We start from the raw sequence: 22,409 nt of genomic DNA, 5'->3' as shown, positions 1-22,409 counted from the left end.
CCCCGTGGTGCGAAAGCTTCGTGCCGAAGAGCACCCGCGCAACCGTTCCCAGCAGCCCGGTGAGAACTTCACCAGCTACAGAAGACGCAGTCGACATAGCAAGTGCGTCAATGCATCAACGACCGAATCCGATCAGATCCATCAGATCTTGACGAGCATCGAAGACGACTCCTTTCAAATGCTCTTACCGAACTACCCGCTGACCGTCGTCGAAGTCACTGATCTTTGTCAGAGATGAATCCCGCAGACTACGCCTGATCCGACGTTCTTCCACGAAAGATGCATCCGTTTCCAGCTTGACCGCGGTTCCCGATCACTGCCCCATGCTCTGCGAGATCCCAAAGTTCATTCGTGCAGCAAATCGCTCGGCAGCAGTCTCTACTCACTGCCGTTCCAAGCTCTACGCCATCTTTGACTCCAAACCTGCGACAAATGATACAGGAGCAAGTATATGAGGCTATTCCGTCCACGCGTCCACCGCCGCCGGCGCCTGCACCTAACGCCGAAGTTGTAGCGGGGACCGTGCCGCCGACGTCCGCGTCACCACAGCCCGTTGTACTGTCCCATCCTCCCGCGTTTCCCACGAGGTTACTAGCTAACACTGGACCATGGCGCACGCCCGACAATCCGCCAATCAACTTTTATTGCGGCATGCCTGGTCATGTGGCACGGTTCTGTCGACGTCACCAATGGCTTCCCCGAGCCTACCAAACTGTACCCTCACACGCCCCTCCACTTCCGTTCTTCTCGCCGCCTCGTGAATCAACCCGACTTCTCTACGCACCGCCAACCCTTCTGCCCACGATCGCCGCTCGCCATCTCCACGACGCCGTTCGCTTTTCCCAATGCGTCGTCGTTCCTCTCCTACCGAACAGGAAAACTATTGCCGCAGTTCCCGACGCAAGAACTGCGTCTGTGTCGAAGAGCACAAGGCCTCACCCTTCTCCAACGATCGTTATCGATCGAAGTATCTCTAGATGGAATAGTCGCACTTGCACTTGTCGACACAGAAGCCGCCGTTTTTATTAAAGTAATGACACCCTTGTCTGCCCTGTCACTCCGTACAGCAAGCGCTCGGCACATTACCCCTGTTGCTGCATGCACTACCCGCATCACCATTCAAGGACTCATGTACGCAGTCGAATTCGTTGTTCTGTCTTCATGCTCAAACGACATCATCTTGGGGTGGGACTTCTTTCCGATCACAAGGCCGTCATTGACTGTTATCGCACCGAAGTCGAATCTTTGCCGCTTCCCGAGTACAACTGGATGATGATGATGACCAAGGCGACTAACTGCTCGTTGCTGACGACACTATGATACTTCCGCAGTCATCAGTGATTGCGACTGCCTGCTCCAAATGTGTTCGATACCACTGCTCTATTTAATTAAGGGAAAATGAGACATCGACCCAATTGTAGCAATTGCTACAAAGGAAACCCATACGGGTTCTTCGAAAGAAAAGCGTCGCAGTTGAAGAAAGTTCGTCCTGGTCCGGGACGAATTTTTCTTCAACTGCGAGGCTTTTCTTTCGAGGAACCCGTATGGGTTTCCTTTGTACAATTGCTATGATTGGGTGGATGTCTCATTTCCCTTAATTAATTACTTCTCTCCACCTTACGGGCTTCCGCAGAAACATTGCGTCAAACACTGCTCTTTTTACACCGTCGCATGTTTTTGTTCATCGACGATGTTCTCTTCCCTTTGCTGTCGTCACTGTCAATGGGGGCTTGTTTCATATGCTCGTCTCCAACGGTATGCCTCGCTCCTCACTTTGCGTCGCGGCGAGTGCCTTGGACGTCTTGAGCCCATCGACTCGATGACCATCTTCGACGCACCTCTTGATGGCACCTGCTCCGAGATTAGTACTATAATAACTTACAACGCTAAAAACACAAAGGGCGTAGACGTAGAAACACCACACGCGCTCACACCACGAGCGCGTGTGGCGTGTTTCTTCTTCTACGTCCTTTGTGCTTTTAGCGCTCTAAGCTTTCATTATAATGCATTACGAACTAGCCCACCTATCCATCCGTTTGAGATTAGTACATTGGCTTGTTGCCTTGCTTGTCCCCCGTCTACGACGGACGTCTTATAGACAGTTCTATATACCAACCTGAGCCCCGCACAACGTTCACAGCTTCTCAACCTGCTTCGCAAGTACTCGTCTACATTTGATTGTCAACAAGGGACTTTTGGCCGCACAACGACGGTGTATCACGAGATCGACACGGGCACCAATGCACCGCTGCACCAGCGCCCTTATCGCATACCACAGAGCGCCGAGTTATTGCGATATGCTTCAGCACGGAGACTTCACCTCGGCGTACCCTGTAATCCTTGTAAAGAAAAATGGATCCATCCGGTTTTGCGTGGACTATCGCAGTCTCAACAAGATAACGCGTAGAGACGTACATCCTTTGCCGTCGCACTCTGACGACGCTCTCGATTCGTTGCAAGGCGCGGAGTGCTTTTCCTCACTCGAATTACCTTCCGGTTATTGGCAAGTGCCCATCGCTACGGCCGATCGCCCGAAAACAGCTTTTGTAACATCAGACGAACTGCATGAACTTAACGTTATGCTGTTTGGGCTTTGCAATGTCCTTGCTACTTTTGAGCGGATGATGCACAATCTCCTGCGTGGTCTAAAATGGAAAGCGTGCTTGTTACCTCGGTGGCGAGGGCGTCTTTTCTCCAGGCTTCGCCTCTCATCTGTGTCGCCTCGAGCAGGTCTTGCAGTGCCCGCCTCTTCGCGTGAGGCGCGAGTAATCTAGGTCAATGAGTAGATTTGTTCTATATGCCACAAGCGATCTCTAATATTCTGTTACGCTAAATACACACCCTGTATCACGGTTGCGTTTTCAGTTTTTGTTTCCATCCCGGCTTTCAGTAAATATATTTCTCTACATGAGTTTTCACCGCTTTTTTTCAGTTGATAATTATTCGCACAAAGATTATAACATTTTTTTTTATCGGCAAATATCTGATATTCACTAATTTTGTATGCTGAAAAGCGTCGTGTGACAGCACATATTACTCTTCCAACTGTTCATTTGTATCCAATACACAGAACAACGTTTTCGAGATGCAGTCCATATTACGTAAGGGCACAACGTCATACAGCAATGTGCAGGAATTAAGAAACTGGATATCCGATATTGTTTTTTAGACTTTACTTGTAACATGTACCACACATGTAGATAAGAGCTCCAATGAATAATACAGTCGACTTCCGTTAATTTGACCTTGACGGGACCGACGAAACTTACTGGATTATCCAGCGGATCGAATTAAACAATATATACAGAAATGTAAAAAACAAAACAAAAAAACCACCAATTTGGCAGTATCTGCTACAATCCCCGAATCAAAGGCGCGCTCACTTTCTACTTGTCTAAAGCAGAAAACTAACGTAGAAATTACATTGAAGCTGCTGACTAAAGTAGAAATCTAACGCGCAGCCGATTTCTTGGCAAGAAAAATACGTTGCACAATGGCAGTCAGTTTTATCTTCGCCGCACGGTTTTTAAAGTCAGCTTCGCCGCAGTACTTCTTTGTCATGCGGTAGAACATACGAACACCGCGAAGATTGTTTTGATTTTTTATTTCATTTGATTGCACCACGCAGGCAATTTCAGGTAGTTTTTTTTTTAGAAAGGAAAAAAATAATAAGAAAGAAGGCGCGCATTAGAATCGCGTAAATACCGTAGTTTGACATTGTGAGCTATGGTTTTTGCTTGAAAATCATCATCATCATCATTTATTTTTCCTTAAGGACCCCTGTCGGGGCATTACATAAGGGGGGGGGGGGTTACAGAAGATAAGGATAGAAACAACGCTATGGTTACAATTTCTTACAAAACTCAGCCTGTGGATTTGTATTTAAAAAAAAGCCAAGAGGCACACTGAATAGAATGCAAAAGCAAATCAGCAGAACAAACACAATGTGAGACGGCAATCGCAAAAGAATGAAGGCACAGTACGGTCATTATAAGGTTAGGGTTTAAGGTGATCAGTAAGCAGCTGCTTGGAGATAACGGGGTTGCGCTCATTGACAACTCTATCTGTTAAATTGTGCCACTCTATAATGGCGCTAGGCAAACACGGTTGATTAAAGGAAAATGTTGAACCATGCAAGCGCTAGATGCTGCAAGAGTTAAAAAGGCGACGAGATGTACGGGTTGGTGGGATTAGAAGCCTTCCATGCAGTTCGGGGAAGTTATATAAAAGTCGCTGGAAAAGGCACAGTTTTGCAATTTTCCGACGCAGCACCAATGGTTCGAGTCCTAGAGATGATTTAATCACACTGACACTTTTTCACAGCTGTACCTGGAAGTGATGAATCTAGCGGCACTATTTTGTATTGATTCTAATATATTAATTAAGCTTGATGCGGGCTCCAAATAGATGAGGCGTATTCAAGTTTACTTCGAATAAGTTTCATAAGCTAGTTTTCTTGTGGATGAGGGGCACAGCGCAAGGGTACGTCTGACGTAACCACGTGATTTACTGGTATCGGTAGCCAATTTTGTTATATGGTCGGACCAGGTCAACTTGCTATTAACAGCGATGCCGAGATAACGATATGATTCAACGGTGGATATAGGGCTGTCGAGTTGTACGGGTGATCCTTGTTAGAGTGTTTACGGGATACCTGCATAAGTTTACATTTGGAGATGTTAAGTTTCATTAAAGAGTTGGAACACCATGGTTTCAAATGAATGTTTGTTTGGAGCATTGCATGGTCGGTTGGGTCTGTCATGCGACGGTAGATTACGCAGTCATCTGCAAAAAGTCGGATATTGGATGATATGCCATTGGGAGGTCATTTATGAAGATGAGAAAGAGAAGGAGACCGAGGATATGGACCCCTGTAGTACTCCGGAGATGACGCTAGCAGTGGTTGAGCAATGATTTCCGATAGCTGTGTACTGGAATCGATTAGTAAGAAAGTAACGGATCCATAACAGTGCGAGAGGGTCGAGACCGAGGCATGAAAGTTTGGCCAAAAGCCGCTGATGGGGAACACAGTCAAACGCCTTGGCGAAGTCTAGATATACGACGTCAGTTTGAAGTGACGAGTCTATATATATAAGTTCAGGTGAAGTTCAGTAATCAATTCAAAAAGCTGTGTATCGCATATGACAAACCAGGCCGTAACCGTGCTGATTGTGAAAAAAGGAACCATCACCGAGATGACATGCTATTTGTGAATATATTATACGTTCTAGGAGTTTACAGGGAATACTCGTTAGGGAAATGGGGAGATAGTTGGAATGATCAGAGCAGCTGCCTGACATATACCAGTACCACTTTACTAATCTTCCAGTCATTTGGAAGTGAACTATCAGTAATGGACTGGTTAAAAATTATTTGTAATATTAGACTGGAAATTGCTTTCGTACCTTTTAGTATCTTAGCAGTGATGTTATCTGGCCCGGGGGCACTAGAAATCTTTCGGTTTTCAATAAGTTTCATAATGCCTTGAGAATGAATCGTAATGGGAAACATGAGGGGAAAACTGTGGCTGGGCAAACCAAAGTCCTTCACTGCAGGCTCACGAGTGAAAACAGAAGAAAAATAAGAGTTCATTACGTCTGACCGCTGATCAAGCGGCACGTTTGAACCGTCAGGATAAGTCAAGAAATGTTATTGGAGCTATTGTTTGGTTTCAGAATATTCCAAAATTTTTTGGGGTTGACACATATGATGTTAGGCAAATCGTGGTGGAAGAACTTCTTTTTGGATTGTCTCACATTGCTAGCGTATTTGCGCAGGCATTTGAAGTACTTGTCCCACTTTGAACAAGATTTAGAGCGTTTCGCATCATGAAACACGTTTTTTTCCTTCCCGACAGCCTCCGAAGTATGTTTGAAAAATCTTCCTAGCGCAGGCCGAAAATAGACGTTTTAGACGGGAGATGAAGTGTGTTCAGCGCATTGACTGTCCCCTAAACTCCACCAATTAAGACAGATACTGACATTAAAGCGATCGCTATCGGGCTACCATAGGGGTCAGGCATGTGCATGCTTACTTGTCAAGTTTGAATGATCGGCGAACGCCAATTTTAGGATCGAAATAACGGCAGTTCAGACCCTTAAAAATGCATGGGCGCCGACCAGTGCCTTCGGTCAGGATTGAGTGACCAAAAATTCGTATTAACTGAAGTCGAATTAACGGAAGTCTACTGCATAGAAAAAGAATGACAAGGATATACATACGACCCCGTGTTACCATCAGCCAGCTTCCTTGTGCTCAGTTACCTACTCCAGCGAAAAGACTGGAAGGACACGGGTCAGGGCTGCCTCCCCTTTCCATTTCTCATGTTTGTCGCAGCAACAAGCAGAATGGACGGAAACACGAGATGAGTAACGAATCTTTGGGTGCACCATGGCAGGTGATCTTGAACTTGCGCACACTCATTGCACTGGAGTGCACGTTGACGCATAGCCGCACACCGACTGGCGTCTTAGCTCTTTGGAAACTTTGCTTTCAGTGACACTTGTCGGTTAAAACCGAACTACCGAAAAATATTTGGCGTATCGTTTTTTATTCTTTCTAGTTTTAACTAAGAAATATTAAACCCTAAATACAATTGGTATAAATATTTTACAACACATTGTTTGCATGTTCTCACAGTTTCTCATAATAATCCATAGTATGTAAATGCAAGAACTGTCAAGAGCTTTATACACAGCTCTCATATTTCCTTTCATTTGGCTGATTACTGGCCATCCAGCAGGAAGGAAATGCCACCGCTACATAAACTACAATGGAACGAAGACAACTTTAATGATGAAATATAAGATGCAATATACAATCATGATTACAGAGAACAGTGACTAAAACTGTGCATGTTAGCCAAGCTGCTTGCTAGGCATTTCATAAAATCAATAACCTTTAATTGGAATACTAAATGCAACAAACAAGTACCCTTAGATGAAACTGGGGTGATCTGAAAAAGAAAAACAAATATATGAGAGACGAAACCAAAAGGAACAAAGAAAGCTTGCTATAGGTGCAGGCAAATGTAACCCACCTGTACTTGTTAACTGCAAGTTCCCATAGTCATCCATCTACCAACCACAAGCAGAGAGAGAGAAAAAAAGAAGAGTCATCATTAAATGCAAATATGCTAGCAAATTCCAACTCTGCGGGTTGGAATGTGACTGCTCTGAGGTAGGTGCCCATGCAACCACATGCGCCAACATGAAAACCACATTTCCATGCACAAGCTTACTACTAACACTAGATCCATAACACAGTGGCAACAATAACTAAATTCCAGAAGTGGAAATAGAAATGAGACAGTTAACCAATATTTATTGCTTCTAATACTCAGGTATTTATATTTAGGGAAAGCTGCAGAATGGCTTTCAACTTTAATTGTCCTTTTCAATTAAGATTGTGTTCATTTCAGTGTGCAGCTCTATCGAAATTGTGTGCGACATGACGGCTAAGTAACAGAAGCAAACATGTACAGAACAAGTGAGCTGCTCAGCTTGACTATACGAGCCTATGGAACCTCTTCCCAAAACAATTTAAAGCGTAAGAGCCTTCCTCAAATGCAGCATATTATACAAAAACTGATGTGGACGCGGAATTAGTCGATGAATTTGTCTATCTGTGAATTGAGACACATTAGGGTGTAAATAGAAAATAATGCAAATTAAAGGATATCAGCATTTCGATGGGGGTGAAATGCGAAAACACCTGTGTACTTAGTTTAGGTGCACGTTAAAGAACCCCAGGTGGTTGAAATTTCCGGAGTCCTCCACTACGGCGTGCCTCATAATCAGAAAGTGGTTTTGGCACATAAAACCTCATAATTCAATTTTTACTGCCTTATAATACTGATTCTAGCAACGCTGTACAGCAGGACTTCACAATGACATGTGTGCTTGTTTGTTTCACTATCTAACAAACGTTATCGCTCAGCGCAGGACGGGCCTGCATGAAGTGGAAGTTTCTCGAATGTTATTGATGGTTCTATCCGCTCTCTGTTGTCACGGGTCTACAAATTTAAATTTGAGTAAAGTTTCCTTGAGGTGAGAAAAAAATTTTTGAAATCCACAACCAATCTCGCAGGAAGGCACAATTGGACTGCTTCAATGCAAAACACGTGCAGGCCACTCTTGAATTCTTTCCATGCTTATCAACTCCTTATGCATAAAATATGGATGCATTCTTTTTATACGATGTAAATGGCAGGAAAGTATCCATGAATGCTGTTCCAGTGTTGATGCCCCTGCAACAACATTTTACAATAATACATTTGTGTGATGAAAGTAATTAACCATGACTGCTTCGAGGTCCTCAGCAGGTCTAAATAGTTATCAGACATGAGATGTTGTGCATGGTGCTGAATCATTGTTTTGCAAGCACTACAGATCAGCAGAATACGAGTTATACAAAACTTGAATCATGGACAGCCCTGATGTAGGAGACAAGTGTAAAACAAATTTCAGTTTGCAGGCTATTGCATGTCTTTGAATAGCAATGAATAGTGCACAGAGGACGAAACAGTAAAATTCAGACACACACAAACAGTATGAGTACTGTGTGTCTGAATTTTACTGTCTCATCCTCTGCGCGCTATTAATTGCTATTCAAATGATGCACCAACAAGCCCAAAAAGCTACGCTGCTGAATTGCAAGTCTACTGTCCGTGAGCCTAGCTGGTCAAGCGCCATTTTCCTTCTGGTGTGAAACAGCAGAGAAGAAATGATTGTGTGATTAATTTGCCTCCGCGTAGGACAGAATGAAGCGAAGTTAGCCACTACATATCTGCTGCTGTAAAAAGCTCACATCTATGGCGTGTTCTTCTACATACCTGACTGCCCCAACCCCCTATATTCTTCTAGCATCCCCCTGTATTCTTCTAGCTTATAAAACATTAATTAGACCTATTATTGAATATGCAAAGGTTGTCTGGGACCCTTACATTGCTATAAATATATCAAAAATCGAAAGAATACAGTGTCTGGCAGTCAGATTCATATTCAATTAATATCGGCGGACGGACTCCCCTTCTCAACTTTGTGTACAGGCAGACCTACCGACATTACAGGCTAGAGCTATATATGAAAGACTTAAATATATTTACCTAGTAATTCATCATCATGTTCATATTAGGTATACAGACTTTTTTGAAGTTCTTTCCGGTGAAACCACTAGAAATCGTCATTCAATGTTTATTCGTCCCCCTGTTATTCATACCGATTGTTTCAAGTATAGCTTTTTTCCAAGAGTTATCCAAGAATGGAATTCCGTGTCGGAAGAAGCCGTTTCATCCTTATCAATTGATTTCTTCGCAAAACACATTGGAGATATCCTAGTTTGTAAGTAATATAGTTTACTTTGTGTCTTTGTTATTTTCAGCAGTTTATGCTGTTACCTCTTGGTGTTAATAATTTTAATTTATTGTACTTTTTTGTGTTTAAATGTACAATTTTCTATGTACAAAATATTTGATTTGTACATGTTTGTAGTCCCCTCCTGCTATAGCCCTGTGTCAGGGCTGGCAGTATCTGTAAATAAATAAAATAAATAAATAAATATTAAAAGTGGGGAAATGACAAACATATGCCATTTATGACATAAACTACTGGAGCTCCAGGCTTGCACAGGCACAGATAACTGGCTTCTATGGGAGCCACCTGTACCAAGTCCATTCATCTGTTGACTGTTGGTGTACGTCGCTTTCATGACGTGTTTGTCTCCTACTCTACGGTTGGCCGAAGTGGCACTGTAATGAGAACGGTAGCTGTTCTGCTGTGGCTATATCACAAGACTATGATTGGTCACTTGGCTTTCAAAGTTGAATGTCCAAACAGGAAAAATGTAGGCGCGTGCAGTCTGCTGCTCTCCAATACAGTGTTATATAACCACTCATATTGCCTTTTTGCCTGCAGTAACAAACAGCACAGTATTTGCACATTAAGTCACAGTGTTTATAGAGTTCGTAAAGTTCACAACAATTTAATTCTCTGTCCAATTTGTAAAGGTAATCGCTCTTCTGTGATTTATAACTGGAAGCCACTGTAACGTTCCAGGACATGATCACCAGTTTACTCTTAAAAGTTGCTTGTGACTTCGAAAAGTGAATTGCACATATATCTTCATTACATACATATGCTTTGCATCCTCTTTATGCTGCCGCTGTGCTATCTGAAAAATCTACCACTGAAGTTTGAGGTTGCAAGCTTTCAACTCCCCTAGATGTGAAACAATACTGAAGAAAAAAATTATCACCTTTCCTTGAAATAGCCTCAATCTACCTATTTCTTGCACATAAGTTGGTCGCAACAAACTTGCGATAACTTATGCCAGATCATTCACCTCATTCATACTTGCATATATAATGGCACACAGCAGTATCAGCACACAGCAGCAGTAGCTTTTGAGGTCTGGGACGTTTCATGTGGAATGAGCTGCTGTTAACATGAGATATACAAGTATTTCTCTGCATGCCGCAGGGTATTTACAATCACTATAGCTATAGCTCTCTATATAGTTGATTACAGCTTTATCCCATGGGGGATCAAATTCCACGCTTTTTTTTCTTCTGCGTTTTATGCAATGTCAACAAAGATGTAGGGCAACAGCCTATACATAGACGCAAGCCATTGTGTACATGTATGAGTACCCTTCCATATTTTCTAGGAAACAGTGAAGCGGCAGTTGCTAATGAATCCTGCCCATCCTGCCAATGCTTCTTTGTTGCCCTCACGCACTTTTGTCAGAGACTAGCCTCGAAGGGGTACCATAAGTGCACCGTGTATGCCATCTAGATAAGTCATCTGAATTTCTGGGGATCTACACTTGGCGTCATAAAGTCCGGAGTCGGATGTTTCTTGAACATTCCTCGAATATATGTGGTGCATTCGTCAGTGAGCTGAGGGGGAATGGGGAAACTAAATGTTGCACTCATATCTCTATCCATATTGGGTTAGAAATTTCTTCTGGAATATGTTCCTTGAAAGGCATCACTCTCATACTAGCGTGCATACTGCTTAGAGGTAAGAAATAAGGTTTGAGGGCCCTTTTATGAGTGAGTGTGGATGCAGAGAAGAATGGTGCTTTTACGGCATACTTCTTAAGATATGCATAAAACACACATGTCCTGCACATTTTATAGCCAGCAATGATTTATGAAGTATATAGTGCACTCTAGCATAAACATGAGAGCAATTTACAAAGCACATGCAATGCCAACATTGTGTAACATTAATGGGGAAAAAATCTTAATATGAATGCCAAAAGAATCCAATAAAGTGCCATTTCTAAGTATTGCCCAATTTTGACATTTTATTTTACTGGTGGCTGTTCGTAGCTAAAACCATATACTCAACCTGTGAGTCACATCCCGAACATGAAACGCTCTGAGCGAGTTCAAAAACAAACAAGAAATGCGTATGCTGGAAAAACATTTACGAAATTCTTAAATCCCGAATAGAAATGTAGTCTGTTTTTCACGTTCTGCCATAATATTTTACGAATGAAGTCCTTGAAAAAATGTTAACATTTTTCATTCCATGAAATTATAACAATAACAGCTGTTGCTGCAGTTCGACACCATAACTTGCATGTTTTAGGGAGTAAGGACCAGAAAATTGCAGTTAAATGTTCAAATGCACAATATACTGGCCAATTTGCATTGCACATATATTTCTGATGTCTTCAATTACCACAAGCTCAAATATGGAGTCAAAACAGCATGTAAGGAAGAAAAGCAAGACCACGCATGAACAACAAAGCACTGTAATCCCCATTCATGTTTGGCCCTGATGCTTCATGCTGCTTTAACTTCAATATGCACCAGCTAGCCAGTGCCAACACTCGAGTTGAATATGCAAGACTTACCCTGTACCAACATTGAACATGAGGGTACACCTAGAAAGAACATAGCAAGCATTAAAGTGATGTCAAACAAGACATGGAAGCAATGAATTTTGATTTCAGAAACCCAGCACATTGCACTAAGGCCTTTACTCAGAGTCTGAATGTGTTTATTAAACCTTCCTCCTTCATTGTGCCATGCAACCAGTCATGCGGCACTTTTTCGTGTTCTGCAGAGTTTATTTCAGGCTTGAAAAGAACTTTTATACAGCCCGCATTGAGCAAAAGAAACCTGGATCAAGAATTTTTCAGGATGGTCTACCATTTTCTCACTGACACTTTGGTCTGAATATAACATTTGAGCAGTTGATTAATTAATAACTAATTATGTAATTAGCCCAAATACAGAAATGATACTGACTTGCTCCAAGTGACGACAAACAAGATGACCTTGGTTCTGTACTTGCATATTTCAAAATTTAGGTACGAATTACATGGGACACAGTATATCGTAAAGAAAAAAGGTATACAGGGCAGTGCGAGGGATGAGAAGAGAGGGACGTGGAGGAGGAAGAAGTGAACAAGTAAACATGGTGTCTATGGGCTAGCCTCTTGTCTATGGTATGTACGTGTGTGTGTGTGTATATATATATATATATATATATATATATATATATATATATATATATATATACACACATATACACAAGTTGTCCCACAACATAACTTGAGCCAAAGTTTTAAAACTGAAAGGCACTCCAGACGTGAGTTGAACCGAATGCATAATGCTGGCACTGGCCTAGAGTTACTCAGGTTATTTTTTATTTTCCCCTTATATAACCGATTAGTTATGATGAATTAGTCAACTTTTTAAGTATTGGTTGCAGACCGCAAGTGTGATATGCAAAGTTGTAGAGCACCCTGCGAAACCTCTCAATAAATTGTTTCCAACACAATATATCTGACGTGGTCCTTTTTTCCACGTTTCAAAGAAAGCCCACGAAATATGAAAAAATACCACGTGATGGGGTGCTTGTGCACTGTTATTCAGCTGCTCTCAAGCGTGTGATGGATGAACAAGATCGGCTGCAGCAAAACTGGCCCGCGACAGGGTGTTATGCCAGGTGTAGGCGTCTGGGCATGCGTCTCTTATCGCATGATGGTGCAAATGCATGCTGCTGGCCAAGCATTAATAACTGTGAATGCATGCTGCTGGCCGAGCGAGAAGATAACTGTGAAGTTGTGTTTCTCATTTCTCATCACCACACACACACACACACACACACACGCACACACATGCACACACGTACACATGCACACACAGGGGTGAGAAACAACTTCACGGTTATTTTCTATTTTCTATTTTATCACTCAACAGTTCAATTTGTGGCCCAACCTTCTACAACGGCTACAGCTTCTGTAACTACATTTTGAGCTGTATTCAAGGGTTCCATTTGCTGCAGCCTTTGAAGAAGGTTGGTCCGCCGGCCGAAACTCTTGGGCAATAAGATCAAAGATAACTGCAAAGTTGTGTTTCTCACGCCTCTTTATGTGGCCCTTTGGAGAAACTAAGAAAGAAGGCTATGAGCATAGGTTACATGTGGCATTGTTGCACAGCTAAAAGGCGAGGCTGACTTACTTTGCCACTAATAATACAAGTTTCAGAAGACTAATAACCCCTTAACCATTCTGGATGCACCACGCTCATCAACACTGACACGTTCTCAAAGCATTAAGGACAAGTCTGGCTCGTACTTGCGGTATTTGTTCACCCCTTGAGCATTTTGGACGAGAGACGCTCGTCCTGGCTTAATTGGTGTTTTAGTCAGCAGATGGCGGTATGTGCCCAGCAATTTCTTTTTCCTTCTACCACAGCAATGGGTTTTCGTGTGCCAATCGGTGCATGTGCGGAGTTTTCAAAATAACATCCAGCAGAGGGAGTGCGTGTATCGCTGGCTCGTCTTGCAGAAAAAAGGAAAAGGGGCATTTCTTCATCACGTTCTTCCAACAATGATGCTTCAGACACCGAGGTGTAGATTGTTTCACGAGATAGATATTAGTGATCAGCGGCTCTTTGGGTGAGGAAGACAAATAGGAAAGCTCGGAGCAAGATGTTGCACCATGCATCAGTGGACTAAAATTTACATGAACAGAGCTCTGCCACAGCCTCCATGCCTTTATTTTTTGGCTGTATCCGGTAAAAAGTTTACCGTAAGCTCACCTGCTGAATTATTTGAATATATTGAACACTTTTTACAGGATGAGCTGGTTTTGATCATAGTTGATGAATACAATCAGAATGTGACTCTGTGTAATTCCTTGTTTTGAGCTGTACCACACGCTGCCAAACCTGCCTTTGTAAAATAAAGCACTGTAACATACGCACCTTATACGAGGAAAATGAGAAATCCCTGTATATATTCCTTCCACAATTTCGGTTGATTACAAGGTACTTATTTTGTTTTATACTATGCATACAATAAGCTTCAGTAAGGTACTTTTGTTTAATCTACGAGTTAGTAATTTCCTTAATTAGCATTAAAATCCTGCTTTTTATTACAAGAATATTCCCAATCAGAAACAGAAAGAAAGCCCTCTGAGTAAGAAATTTCTTGAGCTAAGGGGTGAACCAATATTGGTACTTTACTTCTTATTAAAACCTTGGGAGCACTTGCTTATATGGCAAATTTGGAAGCAGTTGCATTTGAAGACACCTACATTTTCTTAAAATCTTGAAAATCACACTTAATTTGAGCATTTATCTTTGAATTTTAGTGTTCAACACAGGCAATGTTGAAACTGAGCAAGGCCGGAAATACCAAAAAGGCAGCCCTGCTGTTATGTCAAATGGAAATGCCCTGTGACAAAGTGTGTGATGAAGTTTGCACGACAGCACGTCGCAGCAGATGCTTGCATCAGAATGGCACTTCAATCTCACGGGTACCAGCAAACCACATAGCCTAGGTGTAAATGTCTGCAGTTTATTGGTGTGACATAATGTACCATCATGCAAACTTTGTCACGCATTTTGACAAAGGGTGTTTCTGTACGTCTGATTCAATAGTGGAGCTATTGTTTTGGCCCCTCTAGCATGCTCAGTTTCAATATTGCCTGAACCGAGTGTTGAAATTTAATGATCACTATACCCCATTAGGTGCAATTTAAAGACTGAGAAAAAATGGGGATGCCTTAACATGTGCATAGTGTCACTGACATAGCTGGTGGAAAACTTGACCGGCCAAACAAAGTATGCCACAGGCAGGACAACGCAGTGACAAGCGAACGCAGATAGAGAGTGGGGAAAGAACATTTAATGACACGTGATCATGGATTATATACAGTAACATTATGTAACAAAACTTCACAAGGTATCACAGCAGTTGGCCAATAAAAGCACTATGTGACTGCTAACCACAATAATGAAACTGAAACTGGTGAAAGTCTACGATGTAACAAGGAAAGTAACTCCATATATTGCCAAATAATTAAACTGCCCCCAAGGTTTTAGTAAAATGTCAATTGAAACATTTCTGTGAATTTGTCTTCTCAATAAACTTATGTTAAATATATTTGTCATTAGAATAACTTCCCCTAACGTTCGAATAAAAGAAAAGTTATATACAATTTTTGTCAATTAGTCTCGTGAAACTATGTTGATGGGCAACTGCAACAAAATTTTAGGCCACATAAAAAGCCTAGCTTCAGATAGTCCAGATATGGAGCAGCCTCCGTGCGAAACGTTGCGTTATAAATATGAATAGTAGATGCATCACGAAAGGTTGCAAATAAAAAAGGAGAAGGTGCGCCGAACACGAGCAGTGGCCACAGGTGCTGGCTTGCTCAATTATTGCCAGATGACAAATCAGGTAGACATCAAGGTCTGGGGTCTAATCCCCACTGTTTAGCTACATTTCAAGTGGTGCCAAAACCCAGGATCGAACCAGGGATTTTTACTGGTGCACAAGCTCACAAAAGTGGACATTTTTGATGCCGTAATGGAAAAAATTCTGCCATTACTGCTTGTCAGAAGCGATGCAAGACTCAGAATGCACGACTCCTTGGCATGACCACTGAGATTAGGTGCCACTTGTGGCTGCCCATGGCACGCTGAAAAACCTCTGAGGCGACATGCTGGAACTTTCGCCATATCTACCAGCAAGCAGGTGCTTGACTCGTCCGCTTTAGTGCCACAACATATGTCTACCTCGCCTTACAACTCCTCTGCAAAAATGCCATTTGGTGTACGATAGCCTTTTCTTAAAACGTTTTGTATAAAAAGAAACATGCTGCATGTTCTGTGAACCACAGAAAAATGGTTCTCTGAACCATTACCATTGCATAAATTACCTGCGTGCAGAAGAACTCAAATTGGTCGCAGATATATGTGATGTCTCCTTCCTTTTGATCTGGAAATATTGGCACAGGTGGAGTCCTCCAAGAGCAGCACTTGCAGCAGCAGGGTGCATAGGCAGTTTTGTGGATGGCACAAAACTTAACGTGACTCAAAATACCATCTCTCATTTGCTGCCTGAGACGCAATCTGCGTTTTGTGTCATCAAGAACTGCATGAACAAAAAATTTTCACCTGCTTTTGCAGCTGCAGACCAGCTTATATCTTCCATTAGTGCATGCACAACAAGTTCATCATGCTGTACTCTTGTATGTTATTTGTATAGGATACACAGCCTGTGCACAGCAGCCTCTCATAAAGTAATGCACAACACAACATGCACAGCTCCATTAGTACCTAAAGGGCGCTCTGTTTGATGCAGACACGGAGTGCACCTCAGGGTATGCCAGTATTGTTGCCACACAAGACTCTACTTGATAACACTTAAAATAAACCAGAATATAAAGGTGCTGTAGTGAAACTTATTGTGAAATAAGCGAAAGATCATACAGTGAAATTAGGTGACATCTTACACATTTGAGCGCATGATTACAATGCAGCACCATGTAGCCATGGCAGAAAAATATGCACCTAGCGTTGGAAAGGATGCCTCATGGTGCAACTTTTGAAAATTGGCGACTTGGCCATCGACGAAAATGAGTAGGCTGCACAGATTTCCCTTTTTCGGAAAGAGCCGGCAGACGCACTAATATCTTTTCGCTGGCATGACGCATCTGCTAGATCTTGTGTAGTAGTGCGTCGGATCGGCACATGCATGGTGATGAAACTTCTTGCAGAATCAGCAATGCAGGTTGCAACGATTCAGTCTGGGACGTAGGAGTTTCCTGGTCATCTGGTTGGGCCGGAGGAGTTTCCACTTTGTCCTCTCCTCCAAGGTCTTCAAAGGTACTTGGCAGTGGGACAAGATGAGTCCTGTCGCATCTTACAGATGTATATAATCTGTTTCAGCCCAATATTACCTGGGCTCTGCTACCCACCACTCAACGGTGCCTGGCTTGCCTAAGTCTACAATCCAGACTTCCGCATGGTCCTGTAAGTCTGGCATGGTGCATGCCCTGTGGCAACCATCATAGTGTGTCTTTTGCTTCTTACGGCACTCTTCGTCAAACGTCCGCAAGTTGTTGTAGTTAGGGAGTCGGGGAAGAAATGTCACAGCGGTTACTGGAAGTGATGTGTGCAGTTTTCTTCCCATCAGAAGCTCTGCCGGAGAGTAACCATTCTTGAGGGGACATGAACAGTAGGCAAGCAAAGTCAGGTAGGGGTTTTCTGCTTTATTCAGAGACTGCTTGAGTATCTTTACAGTAACTTCTGCTAAACCGTTCCCATGTGGGTACTTGGGACTTGATGTTACCTGCTCGAACTTGTAGTCACAGATGAAGCTTGCAACAATGGCGCTCCCAAATATTTGCAGAGGTGAAAACCAAGAGCCCAGAGTCAAACCCAATACAGTGTAACCTTGTTACCAAAGTACTAGGAGATCAAAAATTATTCACAATAAACTGACGTTCAAACTAAAGAGCGCTGGCGTAGGTTTTACCAACTATTTTTGAAGCACTGTCTGGAAATTACAGATGATGGAGTGAGTGCAGCTCATTTGAGCTGGGAACTCAAAGAAAAACATCAGCACACAAGTGAGCATTTAGGGACTATGAGTAGTGACCTGTGGTTAGCATTAATTGCAGGACTGCTGTGACGGTGAATATGTATACAACATGGCTGCACGCAGGTCAACCGCATCAATACGAATTTTCTCTTCTACTTGCTCTTACTCGCAAGAGCCAGAAACCAAGTCTCATCGTATACAATTTTACGCTGGCATCGTAAAGTGATGAGCGTAAAGTTAGTGATGTTTTGCTGTTTTCATTTAATGAAAATGGATTGAAGCAGATTTTTGGCCCAGGATGCAGCTTACTAGGAAGAAGCTAAGAGATTTCATTCTGCGAACATCAAGCTTCGGCGATACTATTGCTTTGGCCATGCCTTGGGCATCAGGCGTGCGGTGATTGGCTGGTTGAGCACTACATCATCCAATTTTGCTTAACCAGTCAACCAGCGCACGCCTGACGGCGATACTATCAATGAGTTGACACTGTAGCCAAAAGTGATCGTTGCAGAATACGTCGCCTGATCATGAACTATTTCATATGTTATAGAAGGCATGCAGAAAGATCATTCATAGCTCTGAACAACCATGTGAGAGGTGACTTACTCAAGAAAAATGACTATTACTAAGGCTATAGTGTACAGTCTCCAGCAAGCATCACATTGTAGGTGATCACTACAGGAACCGTCCTCTATGGGGTCTTCATCCTCATTTTCTTCTTCACTGCTCCCACCAATGGGTGTTTGCTGGTTGTCTGAAGGTGGAATATATTCCCCTTCTTGGCCCTAAATTCTACTTCAAGTAGACTATGTACACGAGAGTTCTTTCCATAAAATGCATGTGGAGAAAACGTCGCCATCCTCTAAGTGTGCTGTGCCACGAAAAGCGAAAATTCCTTCTAATGTGTCACTGAATTAATTGTGCTACCCTTGTATGAGGATGCTGTGAAGTGCAGTTATCGTAGTTGAAATGTTCACAAAAGGTGCTGCAATAAACACAAGGTTTGTGCATCTTGCAAACTTCCCAAAATCTTACTGAAACTGGCACACGTATGACCCCAATGGGTTTAGAATTAGTCAAATGAACAATGCACACTGTAACAGAGCAGTATTCAGTACACAGTACACATATGCTTACTGCAAAAACCAAAGAACAGCAATGCATTCTGCATATGCTACTTTCAGCAATAAAGACAATTCAGAAAAGTTAATGGACAAAATGAACTGGTAGTTCAGTATAAGACATGAATAATATATGGAAGCAAAGCTTTTCATGTTTCTGGTAAACAAATTCAAAATATATAGTGGGGTGTATGCTCAATTACGGAAAGTGTCATATTAACTATACCTCCTCGATCATCCTGATTATAACCATCACCGACAGGGCAAAGAAAAACAACTTTGTCCACCACAGTTATAGGGATTATAACCTATGTCTCCATTACAAAGTGCAATTAAACACTGAAAGCGATAACCATGCACTGCACTATACCACAGCTTTCATGCATGTTGGCTTTTATACATGGGTTATCGAAGGTTCCAGAGAAATCGCTAATGCCCACGTGTCTTCTAGAAAATTCTACTCAATTCGCGTCGCACATGAAATCAGATTACACAAGCTTTGGTGACAACAGACTACGGGTAAAAACATCAATAACATTAGAGAAATTTTTGATACATGTGGGCGCGTCCCACGCTGAGCAATAACATTTGTTAGATGGTGAAAGGTGGTCACCCGAAAATGATAAACAAGTGCTACATGTGTCATACAAGTATACGTAGATATATACTCACAATAAGTATATTGTTGCTCACAATACAAAAAATAGTAGAATGAAGAGCATGTATAGCATGCCTGATTAACTCAAGCAGGCTATGTGACCATTTGTCACGTCCCCATTTTAGAGAGGGGATGCCACTAAATAATAATAATAATAATAATAATAATAATCATCATCACCACCACTGTATAGTGCGGAGAGCATCGACACACAGCACGAGTCCCTCTCCACGTAGAAAATCACAATTGGAAAGAAACACTTTTTTCATCAAGCTGGATAGGTTCTGCCATGTCATCAAAAAAAAAATAGTGAGTGGTGGTGAGATGTTTATTTTCCGGATGGCTCCACTTTACTATTGAAGAATAAATTTACTGTCTACCATTACATCATGCAGACAGCAAAGTGACAGCATGTGGTGAGGAGCACATCTAGAGAAGCGCAACTTTCTGGGCACAGGAACTCCCGATTTTGGTGCGAATTGTGTCAAACTTCCAAACATACATTCTGCAAAAAGCTTTGACAGAATGAATTAATGAATGTGTGGTTTTTCTTGGCGCAAGGGCCAGGTATGGCCAAAGAGCGCCATGCAAGTGTTAATGATTTCGCAGTGGAGTGATGGGTTCTATGGAGTTGATGTGACGTGGCTGTAAAGGGGCCTAAAATATAGTCGCTGTAAAGTGCGTAAACTGTATGTGTAATAAAATTATGGCGATGACAAATGACGCGTACTATGAGCATTGAGGTGCATTTCAAAATAATGATACGATATTAAAAATTTCATGAGTTTCTAAAATTAACTAGAGCACCATGGCCTCGTTAGAGCCCTTGCGACACAAGGGCCTGGAGGCATGTGCTATAACTATCACAGCGGCATCCTCTGGAAAGAGGATGCGCTACGAGTTTAATGGTCTTATTACATGTAGCACAACATCATTTAAAAAGTTGAGGACTGTCTTGGTGTCAAAAAGTGGTTCCTTACCGAGAAACATAGCCGGATGTAGAGGGATGTTATAATGGTAAGCAAGCGGAAAATGTTTCTTTCTCTCCGTTTCGGCTTCCCGACACTCCAGGAGCACGTGGAGGACGGTAAGCCTCTCACCGCATCTACCACAGGTTGGAGGTTCACTTTCAGTAAGCAGATAACTATGGGTGCCAAACGTGTGTCCTATTCTGAGGCGACAGAATAGGACATCTGTTCGCCGAGATTTTGTTGGGGAGGGCCAAAGACCTATCTGGGGCTTTATAACGTGCAGTTTGTTATTTGTTTGCGCATCCCACGTGCACTGCCAGTGATGTCGCAGTTTATTTCGTAACAAAGGCCTCAGATCTGTGACAGGCACATCAGCGGTAAGGTTAACAGCTTGCGATGTGATTGACGTGGCCATCTCGTCCGCGAGAACGTTACCTTCGATTCCCCTATGGCCAGGGACCCAGCATATCATGATGTTCTGGTTAGATGAGTACGCTTTACACAATACCGAATACAGTTCATTCAATACAGGATTTTTATGTTTGTAGAGTGACATTAGGGCCTTCACGACGCTTAGAGAGTCTGTATAGACCGCTGCTTTTGGAAGTTTTGATCTTCTTATATGCTTCACAGCAGAGAGCAATGCATAGGCCTCGGCCGTAAAGATGCTTGTTTCCGGATGCAGTACATTGAATTCCGAGAAGGATGGGCCGACGGCTGCATAGGATACCCCGGCATTTGACTTCGTAGCGTCTGTGTAGAACTCTGCGCAGGAGTGTTTGTACTGCAGTTCTAGGAAATGCATTCTGATTTCAGCCTCAGGAGCGTGCTTTGTAACTTTTATAAAGGATATGTCACATTGTATCACCTGCCACTCCCAAGGAGGTAAGAGCTTGGTTAGGTGCATTAAGCGATGCTTGAGGAGTGGGACATGCATTTCATCGCTAAGCTCCTTCACACGCAGCGAGAAAGGCTGTCTTATGGAGGGGCGATTGCTGAAAAGTGTAGCGCACGTCATATCAGTAACGGTATGAAAACATGGATGTTCAGGATTGGAGCGTACTTTAAGGAAATATGTAAAGCTAATGTATGATCTCTGTAGGTGGAGAGACCATTCATTCGATTCGGCACATAAGCTTTCAATCGGGCTTGTTCTGAAAGCGCCCGTGGCTAAGCGGATACCTAGATGGTGAACAGGGTCTAGCATCTTTAGCGCGCTCGGGGCGGCAGAGTTATATACCACGGCACTATAATCTAATCGCGACCGGATGAGGCTCTTATAGAGATTCATTAGGCACTTCCTGTCACTACCCCACGTAGTCTGGGATAGAAGTTTCATTAGGTTCATTGTTTTCAGACACTTTTCTTTAAGATGTTTAATGTGTGGGACGAAAGTAAGTTTATTGTCGAGTATAACACCTAAAAATTTGTGCTCTTTGTTTACAGGTATCTGATGTTCACACATTTCCAAGCAAGGATCCGGAACCAGGCCTCTCTTCCTTGTAAACAGCACACAAGAACTCTTTTGAGGATTGATTTTAAAACCATTTTTCTCTGCCCCCCCTAACACCTTGTTCAAACCAATGCTGTACCTGTCTCTCGCATACTGCGAGGTTACAGCTAGGATTTGAAGCCTATTTGAATGTCGTCCACATAGACGGAATACAGAATGGCCGGTGGTAAGGAAGCACGAAGCGTTGTCATCTTAACAATAAAAAGTGTGCAACTGAGCACGCCTCCCTGGGGTACACCAGTTTCTTGTGTAAAAGGACGTGACAGCACATTGCCGACTTTCACCCGGAAG

At 42.6% G+C, this 22,409-nt stretch overlaps 1 protein-coding gene across 2 annotated transcripts in view; it reads right to left on the bottom strand.

Moving 5' to 3' along the window:
* Positions 1-6,763: 6,763 nt before the first annotated feature.
* LOC135906631 (uncharacterized) overlaps positions 6,764-22,409 on the bottom strand; it is a 42,272-nt gene continuing 26,626 nt past the window's right edge. Inside the window, exons 4-7 of one of the 2 annotated variants that reach the window (XM_065438113.1) lie at positions 16,189-16,403; positions 11,866-11,895; positions 7,040-7,076; positions 6,764-6,955 (exon numbers count right to left, since the gene is read on the bottom strand). In XM_065438113.1, the coding sequence (XP_065294185.1) occupies positions 6,936-6,955; positions 7,040-7,076; positions 11,866-11,895; positions 16,189-16,403 (302 nt within the window). In that variant the 3' untranslated portion in view covers positions 6,764-6,935. The remainder of the gene's footprint in view (positions 6,956-7,039; positions 7,077-11,865; positions 11,896-16,188; positions 16,404-22,409) is intronic. The other variant, XM_065438114.1, reaches the window with a different exon arrangement.

The sequence above is a fragment of the Dermacentor albipictus genome, chromosome 1 (assembly GCF_038994185.2).
Source record: "Dermacentor albipictus isolate Rhodes 1998 colony chromosome 1, USDA_Dalb.pri_finalv2, whole genome shotgun sequence".
Lineage (NCBI taxonomy): Eukaryota > Metazoa > Arthropoda > Arachnida > Ixodida > Ixodidae > Dermacentor > Dermacentor albipictus.
The sequence above is the reverse complement of the archived record's forward strand: the minus strand, read 5'-3'. Positions and strand labels throughout refer to the sequence as shown.